The 15899-nt window shown below is 40.6% G+C and overlaps 1 protein-coding gene across 3 annotated transcripts in view; it reads right to left on the minus strand.

Moving 5' to 3' along the window:
* Positions 1-390: 390 nt before the first annotated feature.
* The window catches only part of LOC130929098 (zinc finger protein OZF-like), a 39215-nt gene continuing 23706 nt past the window's right edge, over positions 391-15899 (minus strand). For all 3 annotated transcript variants that reach the window (XM_057856038.1, XM_057856037.1, XM_057856036.1), the window contains one exon: positions 391-11054. In XM_057856038.1, coding sequence (XP_057712021.1) covers positions 9694-11054 — 1361 coding nt within the window. In that variant the 3' untranslated portion in view covers positions 391-9693. The remainder of the gene's footprint in view (positions 11055-15899) is intronic.

The following is a 15899-nucleotide window of genomic DNA, read 5'->3' on the forward strand; positions in this document are numbered from 1 at the left end:
CGCGCCATGATGTCCGGATACTCGTCATAGAAATGCATTAGCGCTTCGTAAATTCCGCCTATTATTGCACGTTTTACTGCTCGTCAACATTAATACTCAAAATGGTGAAGTCGTGTGTGGCGGTCGGTTGCAAAAACAGAGAAGATAGACGGAGACTTGAATTTTTACCGTATTCCGAGAGACCCGAAGATGAGGCCGCGATTGACTGCTGCAATTCGACGAGAAAACTGGGCTCCAAACGACTACCACAGATTATGTAGTAGTCATTTTATATCTGGTAAGATGCATTTAGTATATATTTAGAGGGTTTTGGGCTGACAACCACAATTAAGATCATTGCTAGGCTAATCGCCGACAACATACACGTATGTATGTAGTGACTGCTATCGCTAAACCATATAAACATTAAAAGCCCTAGATCCATTGACAAATGACATGAAATACATTAGACTTGACAGTGGATGTTACCAAGAACAAAAGATTTTGAATTGAAAATTTCGTAACTCACCTTCCGAGCACAAGATTCCTGCCGAATTTTCGTGTACGAGGACGTGTTTCACCCAACCAGCAACGTAGCATTTATAAGCCTCCAAGCTCTTAAAGTTTTTCAAACTTTCGTGAGAATAGGCTGATTTTGTGTGGACAAGATAGTTGTAAATATCAGGATATCAGATGTCAGGCGAAGCCAGCGGGTCGAAAAACATCGATTTAGGCATCAAATACGGATCTGGCGAATGGATAAACTGAAGCTTTTCCACGTAACGCCTTTTATGCAACGGATCCAATGAGTTTACAGCGTCAGATAACACCGGGGCTTCCATGAATTGCTCTATAACTTGCTCGACTAATTGAAAACAATGAGAATAGGTCTGAAAAAGAGGTACAGTATGGCGGCCGGAAACAGCGACACACCCATTTTGTGACGTAGGTGAGTAGGGTCTATAGGGCCCTAGCGTCCCCAACAGGAGGGTGACGTCGGCAGGGTCATAGTTTCATCTGATTTAGAATTCAGTCCATTCAGGGGCAATTATTCAGAACGAGGAAAATGCAACAAAGAGAGACGCAAATGTCAGTTTCAGTCTCTCTACTCCAAAATTTTTATAGGATATTCTTTTTATCCAAGTATTTTTCCCCAATTGCTAAATAAATGGTATGGTCATGACAAATTACAGTCTTGTGCCAAATGGAATATGAAATATTATAAATGCATTTATTCAGTACAACATGGCAAAATGACTTAATAATATAATAATGGTCAAAACTGTCCACTTTTTGCACCTCCCAAACTGTATTTTTTTTTTTTTTCACATTTATTGTTTATTGAAAAGCCATTTGTTCTTTCAACATACCAGACGGAAAAAAAATTTTTTTTTTTTAGTTTTCTTCTGCTTTTCCTTTTTTTTTTTTTAACAAACAAAATAAGGTTTAAAAAATAATAATAATAATAATGATAATAGTAAATAAATAATAAAGTAAAAACAACAACCGAGGAGCAGGGAACCTATTAATTCGCCATATTTTTTACATGAAAGAAATTGTTATGTATAAGCATATATTAACCAAAATCATTTCGTACAGGCTTAACATATTCTGTCCATTTTGTCCACATCAAGTAAAACATGTCCAGGTGTAATTTTAGTGCGTAGGAGATCCTCTCCATAATGAAAATCTCTCGAACTACGTCAATCCAGTCCTCTGTTGTTGTTCGTTCAGGTTTAAGCCACTTACTTGTCAATGCTTTTTGGCTTGCAGCCAATAGAATGTGGATGAGTTTCTTTTTATTACAGCTAATTTGTTGCACATTTATTTTACATCAGTACATGGTAACAAAGGACATGGGGATGTCAAAATTAAAAATGTTTGTAGATGATAATGAATGTCCAACCAGAATTTTTGTATAACAGTGCATTCCCAGAATATATGGAAATGGTTTGCTCTACTGCTGCTGCATCTCCAACATGCATCTCGCGTCCCTTGATAGTTTTTCTGGACCGGTGTAACAAAAAACCCCATTGTGTTCTTCAAACAAAATTTACGCCGGCTGTTTGACCTAGTCGTAATCCAATCCATTGTGTTTTACATGTATCAGTCCATTCTTCTTGTGTAATAATAATCCTCCCTTCTTTTTCCCATTTCTCCTTCACATACTAGTGTGTGCTCCCCCCTTTACTCACCAGTACACTGTTGTATAATTTAGAAAGTATTCTTGTTGGGTGAGGTGATTTCGTTAGAGTTATTAATGTTTGTAAAAAACCTTCAGCAACATTTTTTTTTATGTTTTGATTTATGTAGTGCCTGACCTGTAAATACCTGAAAAAGTCATCAGAACCCAAACCATGTTTTTGTTTTAAAACTTCAAATGATTGAAGTGTCCCCTCGTGGGTAAATAATTTATAATCTGTTAACATTAAAATTTTGGATTTCAAAAGGATTATCATATTTATTGGGGGTGAATTCTGAGTCATAGGCGCACTGTCTGTAAATTTTTGTTTCCCTTTCCAAATTGCATATTTGAATAATTTCGTTTAATGCTACAAACATAGTACTGGAAAGTTTAGCTTAAAGTTATTTGCCTGCTGTAATTTTGCGTCAAATAATAGCGCTTTCAATGGGATATTTTGTCTTGTTTTCTCATCAAGATCTTTCCAACCTGATGTGTAAACCGGGGAGCACACACAAACAAGTGGTCTCAAATGGGCAGCAAAAAACATATTCACGTACACAAGGAAGGTTTATACCACCCTTATCCTTCTTCAGTTGTAATGTGGAGTATTTTATTTTAGTCTTTTTGCCCATCCATATAAACCTTGATATCATTTTGTCCCACTCCATAAATTGTTTTGGTGGTATTAAAAACGTTAAACATTGAAATAAATACAGCAGTTGAGGGAGGACATTCGTTCTTATTGATTCGATTGTTCTAGTGCTTTTTTATTGTTATTGGTAATGTTTGTGTAGGTTGGGTTAATGTTAATAGTAAATCATCAGCGTATAAAGCAAGTTTTTGTTCTTCACCAGCCATCATAATTCCTTTGATATCTTTTCTTTGCCTCATCCATTGACCTAACGGTTCAATAAATAACGCAAAGAGAAGTGCCAAAAGATTACATCCTTGTCTGTTTCCTCTGTGTAATACGATTGACTCCGTGAGATCCGCATTAATTTTTATTCTAGCACAGGGGTCAGCAACCTTTTTGGTGTGGAGTGCCACTTTCAAATTTTCTTGTCAATCAGTGTGCCACCCCAAGATTAATGACGCGCATCCGAATTTTTATATCCGGCAGAGCTGTAATTTTACTCCAAATAAAAAAAACATGGACATACATTTAATTTGTATAACTACCATTCGTCTTCATCAATTAACTAAAAACTAATGCATATTGTAGAAAATATCAAAACTTGAAAATAAGTGCAACAGTAATAACAGCTGTACAGCTGTACCATTTTATGCAAACATATCACACACACACACACACACACACACACACACACACACACACACACCAGCAGGCAAAGGGGAACAGGTGTGGTTCTCAGTGCAGGTCTCTCACAGTACAGAGAGCCTTCAAAGTCAGAACAGCCGACTCTTACATTTTGTCTTGTTCACTAGCAACTTAAACAGTGAATTATATGCACAATTTTATATTTTATATTACAAATATAAAAGATGCCCACTTTAATGTGTTCCTTGGCCCCGTTTTTTATGAATTTTCATGTTTTGTCTCGTAGTGGCGTTTGACACTTGTTGTGCGACACACAACACTCTCGAGGCATAATGCACAAAAGAGCTACCGGAAGTAACCAGGCAACCAGTTGTTACCGGTATCCCCAAGGGGCCGCTGTCCTCTACAATATGATCGGCTTACTAGTTAAGTGTAGAAGAAAAATTGGGCGTCTGTGCGAGAAAAAGAGAGGGAGCAAAGAAAGGTGTTGAGAGAGAGCGGAGAGCGCCGTGAAAAGGAGAGAAGAGGCTGTGTCCCCCGCTGGTTTTTGTTTTGTTTAATAAAAGTCTCCAGTAAAACGCCATCCAACGCGTCACAGTGTTTTTATACACATTGCCACCTCTCCGAAGTAAGCACCGGACGAATCGACGGCAACAAGCCACGTTAATCGCTGGTCCACTCCATACTACAGTGCAAGCATCGCTTCACCCGCTGCCCTGACCTGACAGCTGGCAGTCGGGGTCCAACCAGAGTGTTGCGATGCGCCGGGACAGGGGTGTACAGTCCCGTATCTTAAGCGACCGGCCTCCGCGCCGGGGCGAGTGTGTGACATCGGGATCTCAATTCAAAGTTAAAGCGACGGGGCTCCCGGCGCGGACGCTGGCGATTCGCCGGCTGTCTACTCGCTTACTGGCCCGCCGGCCTCCACGCTGGGGCTTGGAGTAACAGCACCAAAAAGTGCAGATTGGTGACACTGTGTACTTCCGCCAGCTCTCTGACTGGTTGGCTTCATGACACGTTAGTAGCGGGTGCTGAATTGAGCGCGCAGAATTGAGCGCGCAGAGGGGAAAAAAAAAAAAAAACGACGAGCGCAGGAATCGAAAAATTGAAGAGCTGGAAGTGTGCTCAAAATCCATAATTGTTCGCAAATAACGCTATAGGCAGAGGGGTCGGGAGGGACGCTCCTGCAAAGCCCTAAATAACAGGGCGTGCAACTAAAAATGTCATAATTTCAGGTAAAAAAAATATATATATATATTTTGCCATGCGCTCGCGTCACTGGTTAACCCTTCGCGTGCCAGTGCTGACACGCGTGTCATAGGTTGCCGACCCCTGTTCTAGCAGATGGTTTATTATATATTCCTGAGATTATATCAATTACAGATTTGTGAAATTTAAATTTGTCTAATACCTTGTATAAAAAAGTCCACCTAACAGAGTTAAACGCCTTCTCTGCATCCACCCCAATAATCAGCATTTGTTGTTTGTGATGAGACATGTTCTACTATGTTTAAAACTCTCCTAATACTATCCTGTGTTTGTCTGTTTTATAAACCCAGTTTGGTCTTTGTGTATCAATGACGGTAAAAGTGTTTCTAATCGTTTCGAAAGAATGGATGTAAGTATTTTATAATCTGTATTAAGAACACTTATTGGGCGATAACTACTACAATTTAATACATCTTTCCTTTCTTTTGGCAGTACTGATATTATTGCTTCCCTCCATGAATTTGGAATTTCCTTTTTTTTTTTCATCACCCAGTTAAATGTTTTAATCAAAGTTGGTATCGGGTGGATCTCCATTATTTTGTACCATTCTGGGCCAAATCCATCAGCTCCTGCCATTTTTCCATTTTTTAACTTCTTAATAGCTCATTGAATCTCTTCTTTTGTGATTGCTGCAAGGAGTTTAACATTCTGTTCATTTGTCAAAGTTGGTAGATCTAACTGTGCCAAAAAGGAATCTATTTGTTCATGGTTATCTATATTTTGTTGAGAGTATAGATCTCTGTCGTAATTTTGAAAGCATAGTTTGATTTTGTTTTGTTTAAACTCTATTTGGTTATTTAAAGGATTTCTAATTTTGTATATCGTCCTCTCTGCTTGTTGTTTCCGTAAGTTATAAGAAAGCAATTTCAAAGACCTTCCACCAGCTTCGTAATGTTGCTGTTTTGCAAATATCATTTTCTTTTGTACATTCGCAGTGCTAATATCATCTTTTTTTTTTTTTCAATTTTTGTATTTCAATCTTTGTTACAGTTTTCAATGATCCAAAATGCTCTTGTTGGAGTTTTAACAAATTTTCCTCTAAGGCTGCTAATTTGTAGTTTTTATTTTTCTTCTGGTAAGTAGATAGTGCTATAATTATGCCTCTTATAACTGCTTTAAGTGCATCCCATAAGGTACCAGGGGAGAGCTCATCTGCCTCATCATTATCATTAAATTCAAGGAATTCTTTAATTGATTCAATTAATTTATCTTTGCTATTTGAGCAATTCAAGATGTTATTATTCTTTCTCCAGAGCGTAAATCTTTTCTCACTTTTAAGACGGACAATAACAGAAACTGGGTTATGGTCTGAAATTATGGAGGTTCCAATTTCACAACTTTTCACTAGTGTTAAATCTTTTTTAAACATAAAAATATTGTCCAATCGGGAGTATACATTATGAGGGTGGGAGAAGTGGGTATATTCCATTTTTCGTGGGTTATTCTCTCTCCATACGTCTACTACACCTATCTCTTCCATGAGGAGTGCCATCTTCCTTCTAATCATTTTGTGGTCACCTTTGCCGTTTGAAGTGTCAAGTGAAGTGTTTAACACAATGTTAAAATCTCCACCACATATTAATGTACCTGGACTTTTTCTCATTATTACCTTCAGAGTATATTTGTAAAAAGTCAAATCACTGCGGGGAGGGATGTACACATTGAATAATGTTATCAGGTTACCCGCAATTTTCCCAATTATCATTACATATCTGCCTTATCTATCTTTATACTCTGATATATGTTCATAATTTAAAGCCCCAGATATCAGGGTCGAAACACCTCTCCTTCGTCCTGAGCTATGTGAGGAGTAAAAAACATGTTTAAAACCCATTTTGTTCAGCCTTAAATGTTCCTCGTCTGTCAGGTGTTTCTCTTGTATAAAAGCTATTTCCGCTTTATCTTTTTTCAGTTTAGATAGTGTTTTCCACCTTTTTACTGGACTATGTAAACCATTGATATTAATAGAGACAAGTTTCAAACGTTTGCCATACATATTTTCACATATACAATAACGCTTATAGGTTCCCTGCTCCTCAAAATCAACAACAAACTCAGAACACACGACAAAATTAACATTCGAAAATAACAAAAAGTGAAACAGACATACCAAATCAAAGGCGACTTCCAAACGTTGGGTGTGTATTGATACACCGTTAAGTTGCGGGGGGAGTCCCTCTCTTTCAAGGGGGGCCCCCGCGGTCCGTACTCACTTGTCAGAGCCAGTCCGACTGTAGCGGCACGCGTAAAAGGGGAAAAAAATGAGCGGAACATCCCGGGTGGGGAAATATCAAAAATTACTCAAACAACAGAAGAAAAAACTTGTTTAGCCATTCTCGGTTCAACACATGCTGGTGCCTCAGAAGGTGTGGATTTGATTACATCGGTGCACCGAAATTCCTTCAGCCTCTCTCTAATGGTCCCCGGCCTCGAAACTCCATCGTGGCGCGGTGCACCTACTTTCTCCCACGCAGATTGTGTCATCCTTTTTGTAGAGGAGGTCGATGGTCCCGCGTCGATCACTCTTTTTTTCAGATCAGCGACGGCCTCCCGAGGATCTCCATAGGTCACACGACCAGTGTCGAGGTGAACGGGAAGCCGCGCCGGATGAAGAGTCTGAAAGCGTATGTTCTTTTCCTTCAGGGCTTTTCTGACTGGCGTGAAGGCCTTTCTCTTCGCCAGTATATCGGCAGTGAAGTCCTGTTTAAAGAAGATGCGCCTTCCTTTGTAGCGGATATCTTTTTTGTTCCATGCGGAACGGAGCACAAGCTCTTTCATCCTGAACTCCAGAAAGCGAAGTACAACCGATCTCGGGTTGGCCTCCTGTGGTGGTTTTGGGCCAAGTGAACGGTGGCATCGCTGTAGCCCCAATGGCATGTCCGGGAGATCAAGTTCGGTCTTAATGAAACACTCAATGAATTCCATGATGTCATCACCTTCCGAACCTTCCATCATGCCATGAATTTGGATATTATTCCTCCTCATACGTGCTTCCAAATCGTTGACCCGGTCCTGAAACCGCTCTTGCTGCTCCCGAGTGTGGGTGACTGCTTCTCTCAACTACACGCTGAGGGCCTCCATTTCCAAAACTCTCCGTTCGGCGTCCTCAACCCTGTTACTCGCGTCTTTCAGGTCAGTGTTAAGAGTACAAAATTTCTCGTTGATCTCTTCTCTGAAGTCGGCGAGATCTTTCGTAATTTTTCCAGTGGCTTCGTTGATCTATTTTTTGACAATGGCGCGAATCTCTTTGATTTCGGCAGCTATGCGAATCTTCATAGCCTTGCCGTCTGGGTTAGCTCGGTAGCATCTGCAGCGTGTTCGTCGCCCTCACATGAGGATAAAACATCCTCATCTTCTCTTCTTCATTATTCCCCCCTTAGAACTGTTTTTAAAACACTTAAATCAACCTTTGTGGCGTTTCTTTTTAAGGGGGGATTAGACCACCTGGGAGCTGCTGTTTTATGCTACCGCTCACTTGTCCGCTATACCAGAAGTCCAATGTGCCCCCAAACTGTATTTTATGCCACCAGAGTTTTTTTGTCATTTCCCTGCCCCGGCTTCAGAGAGTGTGAACAAACCAGGAGGCGTGACAGCTAGCCGACACGCTAAACCGAACCGAGTGATGTTTCAGTCTTATTCTCGGGATTCCAAGCAAAAAATCACACAAAACTACCCAGGATCCTGTCACACGGTGGCGTGGTTGTCGATTGTCTTACAGTGTATCACAAAAGTGAGTACACGCCTCGCATTTCTGCAGATATTTAAGTAAGTCATGGGACAAAACTGACAAAATGACACTTTGACACAATGAAAAGTATTCTGTGTGCAGCTTATATAAGAGTTCATTTAATTTCCCCTCAAAATAACTCAATATAGCCATTACACCCCTATGTAAAAAAATTGATTACTGCTTCTCATTTTTCCTCCAAAATGTCATGTGATTCGTTACAGGAGTGCTGTCAGCATTGCTGCAGAGATTGAAGAGGTGGGGGGGTCAGCCTGTTAGTGCTCAGACCATACACCGCACTCTACATCAAATTGGTGTGCATGGCTGCCTTTTCTACAGACGGTACACAAGAAAGCCCACAAACAGTTTGCTGATGACATGTCAACAAAGCACATGCACTACTGGAACCATGTCCTGTGGTCTGATGAGACGGGCGGGCTTTCTTGTGTACCGTCTTCAGAAGAGGCTAAAATAACGATGTGCTAAAAACATGGCTAGGGAGACTGCAAAATAACGAGACGACGACGAGACAAAAATGCCACATCATTTCTGTCAGCGTGACATTTTCATATTGTATGTGGAGTACATCAGCTTGCATCGTAGCAGTGTTTGGGTCGTGTCACTCATGCGAGAAGTGCTGCACCTTTCCCTCACTCTCCTCACTGGAGTTGAGAATGAGTTTCAAGCTGGGCTGTGCTCCATTACGCTTGGAAACACATGGTAAGATTTGTTTTCGTATCTTTGCAAGACAGAATATGTAATGTTGCTTTAGCCTTTTAAGGTCTGTGCTAAACAATATTTCACACACTAAATGTAACTCGTTGCATTAGCATCGCATTTAGGTTTGCATTAGCAAGCATCCTCTTAAATACTCCGACAATTTTTTTCCATACAATTTGTAGCTTCTAAGTGGGTTTAATTGAAAATAATGAACTACTTTTCCTGCCGAGTGTGTATTATCATCACAAAGTTGTCATTTTCCTTCGAGACGCTACAATATGTGCTTGTCTGTCTTTGTTGATTCGAAATTGTTGAAAACCTTCATTTTTGTACCAAAACTTTTGAATTTCACAGACGAAAACATTTTGAGTAGCTCTCGACTAAAACAAGATGAAATTCTATAACATTTTATTGACTACAACTAGACGAAGACGAACACATATTGAAATAACTAAAATATGACAAAGGCAAATAAGTTTTTTTGTCCAAAAGACAAAGACAAAAATTAAAAGGGCTGCCAAAAACAAAACTGCTCTATAGAGTACAATCATCCGGTGTGCAAAATCTGATGACGCTACCATGGATGAGAGGCAAATCAGTCACACCTACACACACGTGTCTCTTAATTAAATCCTTCTGAGTGAATCCTTGACCACAAACTGAGCAGGAAAAAGGTTTTTCGCCAGTATGCTTTCTTTCGTGTATTTTTAATGAGCTTCTGCAACTGAATCCTCGACCACAAACTGAGCAGGAAAAAGGTTTTTCTCTTGTGTGGGTTCTTCCATGTCTTTTTGAAGTGTGCTTGTTAGTAAATCTTTTGCCACAAACTGAGCAGGAGAAAGGTTTTTCGCCAGTATGGTTTCTTTTGTGTATTTTTAAGGAGCTCTTGCAACTGAATGCTCGACCACAAACTGAGCAGGAAAAAGGTTTTTCTCTTGTGTGGGTTTTTTCATGTCTTTTTAAGATTTGCTTGTCAATGAATCTTTTTCCACAAACTGAGCAGGAAAAAGGTTTTTCGCCAGTATGGGTTCTGTCGTGTATTTTTAAGGAGCTCTTGCAACTGAATCCTCGACCACAAACTGAGCAGAGAAAAGGATTTCCATCAGTGTGGGTCCTTGTGTGTTTGTTTAAGCTGCCCTTCCAATTGAATCTTTGACTACAAACTGAGCAGGAGAAAGGTTTTTCGCCAGTATGGGTACTTTCGTGTTGTTTTAGGGCGCTCTTGCGACTGAATCCTCGACCACAAGCTGAGCAGGAAAAAGGTTTTTCGCCAGTATGGGTTCTTTCGTGTATTGTTAAGAAGCTCTTGCAAATAAATCCACGACCACAAACTGAGCAGGAAAAAGGTTTTTCACCAGTATGGGTTCTTATGTGTTGTTTTAAGGATTGCTTCTTAGCGTAACCTTTTCCACAAACTGAGCAGACAAAAGGTTTTTCGCCAGTATGGCTCCTCATATGCATTTGTAAAGTATAGTTTTTAGTAAAGGTTTTTCCACACTGAGAGCATTTGCAGAGTTTATCATCAGGGTAAGATTTCTTATGACCATCATCGTTGTAAGGTGAGTGTGATGTGGCGCCATTTCTGTTTAATGCAGCGATGAAAAAATCTGCTTGCAATCCTCCTGTTGAGCTGCTGCTGCCGCTTGGAGGCTCCGCCCCCCTGCTGGCCTCACTCCGATAATCTTCACTCTTCAAGGGCTCATCAGTCGATGTGTTGATACCTTCCTCCTCTTTAACGTATGGCAGCTCCTCCTCCTCCTTGATCGGATATTGCTCTTCTCTCTCCTGTTGACAGGGCTCTGGCTCCTCGTCTTTGATTTTGGGGTGCTCAACATCCTCTTTAACGCCAGGAGATTCTGGCTCCTGCCGCTCAGCAACAAGATATTTTCGGAAACCTGCAAGACAGAAAAAAACCCATTGAAATATTTCATGGACCATCACTGCGTCATTGGCCAGTCTGTTTTTTGTGCAAAACTTGGAGAAGACGAGTACAGTGATCCCTAGCGACTTCGCGGTTCACCTTGCGCGGATTCAGTGCATCGTGGGGTTTTTAAAAGCTATTCATCAAAAAATAAAAGTGAAAAAATACCCGTTGTTTCCTTTTTTAGAAGCAAGAGACATTGTTTCGCATAGAGATGCGACCGAAAATTTGGCGCCGAAAACTGTCTGCCAAAAATACGTAAGAGACATTATTGTTTTTTGGCTGGAATTTTTTACAGATTAACAGTTTCCCATCGAATAGTGTGAAGAAACTTAGTCCACTTGTGATGGCCTCATTAATTCATTCACTCCCAGCCATTTTCACCAGAGCAAGGCCCTTCGCTCCCGGCCGTTTTACTGAATTTTGACTGATTTTGGAAGGCCCACAGACAATTCTGTTCTATTGCTATATAAACATGGAACCCACCAAAAGAAAGATTACTCTTTTCTTTCAGCAGAAAAAAAAGTTCATATCTTTTTCCATTCTTTAGAAATCAGCATTAGAAAATAGCTTAGCTTGAGCAATTTTCCAATTTCTGATGAAAAAACAGAAAATGAGCTTTTTGTAAACATATACATTTTAAACATAACTTTGACTTTAACACAGCTACTTTTTGCATTAGTTACATCCCTAACATCTGAATAATGTTTGCCTTTTACAACATATCATAAAGACCCAGACAAATAGAGCTTTTGATAGCAAAGCAACAATTTATTTACACATTACTACTGAGAGATGACGGTGGTGTCACAGAGATGACACCGTTGTCGTCGCATCAACCGTGTAAACTTTTCCCTCATCTTTGTCTGTCTCGCAAAGATGGATTATTTTTGAGTCTCTGCGGGGTCTGATCCCAGTATTTGACATAATACAAACACGCTGTTCACTCACTTCCTCGCAATTCCCATGGTCCCACAGTAGTAGGGCTTGTTTTGGCCAATATCCACCGGTGAATGAGAACCTTTTGAAACCCAAAAAAGGCACAAACGCCTCTCCCTCGTACAGCAAGATTTTTCTGTAGCTGTTTGGCTGGCGTAATGCGAAAAATAAAAGTATTAATCCGCAAAATCAGCTGAATCCTTAGTCCTTCTCATACAACAGTACGGCTGTATAGACCCTACCCACGTGACGTCACAACTCCGCTCTCCTGACTGGTGCCGCCCACTTGTCCGTCAACACATCGTGTTGACCTGTTACGGCTACGTACATTCCTCCTATTTACGGCGTGTTTTTCTGCTCGTTAACATTAATAATCAAAATGGTGAAGGCGTGTGTGGCGGTCGGTTGCAATAACAGAGAAGATAGACGGAGAAGACGGGGAGACTTGAAGTTCTACCGGATTCCGAGAGACCCGGAGAGAAGAGAGCGAGATGGGCTGCTGCAATTCGACGAGAAAACTGGGCTCCAAACGATTACCACAGATTATGTAGTAGTCATTTTATATCTGGTAAGATGCATTTAATATATATTTAGAGGGTTTTGGGCTGACAACCACAATTAAGATCATTGCTAGGCTAATCGCCGACAACATACACGTATGTATGTAGTGAGAGTGCTATCGCTAAACCATATAAACATTAAAAGCCCCAGCTCCATTGACAGATGACATGAAATACATTAGACTTGAAAGTGGATGTTAGCAAGAACTAAAGATTTTGAATTGAAAATTTCGTAACTCACCCTTCCAAGCACAAGATAGATTCCTGCCGAATTTTCGTGAACCTGTTTCACCCAACCAGCAACGAAGTATTTATAAGCCTCCAAGCTCTTCAAGTTTTTCAAACTTTCGTGAGAATAGGCTGATTTTGTGTGGACAAGATAGTTGTAAATATCAGCGTAGCAGATGTCAGGCAGACAGGGCGAAGACAGTGGGTCGAAAAACATCGATTTGGGCATCAAATATGGATCTGGCGACTGTATAGAACGAAGCTTTTCCACATAACGCCTTTTATGCAACACATCCAGTGAGTTTACGGCATCCGAAAGCACCGGGTCTTCCATGAAATGCATTTTAAATTCCTCGATCAATTGAAACCAATGCTAATACAGAGACAAAATGATGGACAAGGGGGCGGAACCATACAGCGAGCACGTGGTTTTGTGACGTAGGTGGGTAGGGTCTATAGTGAAGAGGGCTCCTTCCTCCGTACACGTCACAGAGCCGTCTTTCTCAACTCGAGACTGTTGCCGGAAGTCACTCATGGTGCGGGATTAAAAAAACTAAATAAATATAGCGATCGCTTCCACACACATCCAAGCTGTCCATTTCATTCAGGAGCATAAAATACCACATGTATTATGAAATAAACATGCTTTTTCGGGTCACAGGCACTTTAAACAAACATTTCTTATTAAATGTGTTATTAATTCATAAAAATGGTGATCATGTTCATGTATAAAAATATTCAATTTTTTTTGCTATCACATATTATTTAATGCATTATTATTGGATAGTCCTGTGTTGTTGCAGTGCTTCAATAATTTATTTTCTTTTAACTACGCCCATCAAAGATAGTTGCCGTATCCAGTAGACAGGTACAGTAGACTGCAAGAATTTAGGCGCTATTATGGTTATGTCATGCTGGTTTCAAAATCAACAGCTATTTGTCTGATATAATGTAACATTCCACTTCTCTTTGTAGATGCTCTTTTGAAATATTTCCCTTCCACCTCTGTACATCCTGGGTCATCTTTTACAGCCAACTTATTCACATCAGCACCAAGTCCAAGCCCACCAAGTCCAATAGACCCTACTCACGTGACGTCACAGCCACGCCCCCGCGCCATGATGTCCGCATACTCGCCATAGAAATGCATTAGCGCTTCGTAAATTCTTCCTATTATTGCACGTTTTACTGCTCGTCAACATTAATACTCAAAATGGTGAAGTCGTGTGTGGCGGTCGGTTGCAAAAACAGAGAAGATAGACGGAGAGACTTGAATTTTTACCGTATTCCGAGAGACACGAAGAGGAGGCCGCGATTGACTGCTGCAATTCGACGAGACAACTGGGCTCCAAACGACTACCACAGATTATGTAGTAGTCATTTTATATCTGGTAAGATGCATTTAATATATATTTAGAGGGTTTTGGGCTGACAACCACAATTAAGATCATTGCTAGGCTAATCGCCGACAACATACACGTATGTATGTAGTTAGTGCTATCGCTAAACCATATAAACATTAAAAGCCCTAGCTCCATTGACAAATGACATGAAATACATTAGACATGACAGTGGATGTTAGCAAGAACAAAAGATTTTGAATTGAAAATTTCGTAACTCACCTTCCGAGCACAAGATTCCTGCCGAATTTTCGTGTACGAGGACGTGTTTCACCTAACCAGCAACGTAGCATTTATAAGCCTCCAAGCTCTTAAAGTTTTTCAAACTTTCGTGAGAATAGGCTGATTTTGTGTGGGTATCAGATGTCAGGCGAAGCCAGCGGGTCGAAAAACATCGATTTAGGCATCAAATACGGATCTGGCGAATGGATAAACTGAAGCTTTTCCACGTAACGCCTTTTATGCAACGGATCCAATGAGTTTACAGCGTCAGATAACACCGGGGCTTCCATGAATTGCTCTATAACTTGCTCGACTAATTGAAAACAATGAGAATAGGTCTGAAAAAGAGGTACAATATGGCGGCCGGAAACAGCGACACGCCCATTTTGTGACGTAGGTGAGTAGGGTCTATACCTTCCCACACACAAACTGCCAGTGGAGAAAGAAGTGCACCTTCCAAAACAACTGTAATATGATAGTCAAGTGTAATAGATGCTTTTGCATCAGTGAAGACAAGGTGAGTCAGGTTATAGGTCAAGCTGAAAAAAAAAGTTGCATTTTAAAGTGTTCTGTTTGTCTATATAGACCCTACTCACGTGACGTCACAGCCACGCCCCCGCGCCATGATGTCCGCATACTCGCCATAGAAATGCATTAGCGCTTCGTAAATTCTTCCTATTATTGCACGTTTTACTGCTCGTCAACATTAATACTCAAAATGGTGAAGTCGTGTGTGGCGGTCGGTTGCAAAAACAGAGAAGATAGACGGAGAGACTTGAATTTTTACCGTATTCCGAGAGACACGAAGAGGAGGCCGCGATTGACTGCTGCAATTCGACGAGACAACTGGGCTCCAAACGACTACCACAGATTATGTAGTAGTCATTTTATATCTGGTAAGATGCATTTAATATATATTTAGAGGGTTTCGGGCTGACAACCACAATTAAGATCATTGCTAGGCTAATCGCCGACAACATACACGTATGTATGTAGTTAGTGCTATCGCTAAACCATATAAACATTAAAAGCCCTAGCTCCATTGACAAATGACATGAAATACATTAGACTTGACAGTGGATGTTAGCAAGAACAAAAGATTTTCAATTGAAAATTTCGTAACTCACCTTCCGAGCACAAGATTCCTGCCGAATTTTCGTGTACGAGGACGTGTTTCACCTAACCAGCAACGTAGCATTTATAAGCCTCCAAGCTCTTAAAGTTTTTCAAACTTTCGTGAGAATAGGCTGATTTTGTGTGGGTATCAGATGTCAGGCGAAGCCAGCGGGTCGAAAAACATCGATTTAGGCATCAAATACGGATCTGGCGAATGGATAAACTGAAGCTTTTCCACGTAACGCCTTTTATGCAACGGATCCAATGAGTTTACAGCGTCAGATAACACCGGGGCTTCCATGAATTGCTCTATAACTTGCTCGACTAATAGAAAACAATGAGAATAGGTCTGAA

This window comes from Corythoichthys intestinalis, chromosome 13 (genome assembly GCF_030265065.1).
Source record: "Corythoichthys intestinalis isolate RoL2023-P3 chromosome 13, ASM3026506v1, whole genome shotgun sequence".
NCBI classification, from domain to species: domain Eukaryota; kingdom Metazoa; phylum Chordata; class Actinopteri; order Syngnathiformes; family Syngnathidae; genus Corythoichthys; species Corythoichthys intestinalis.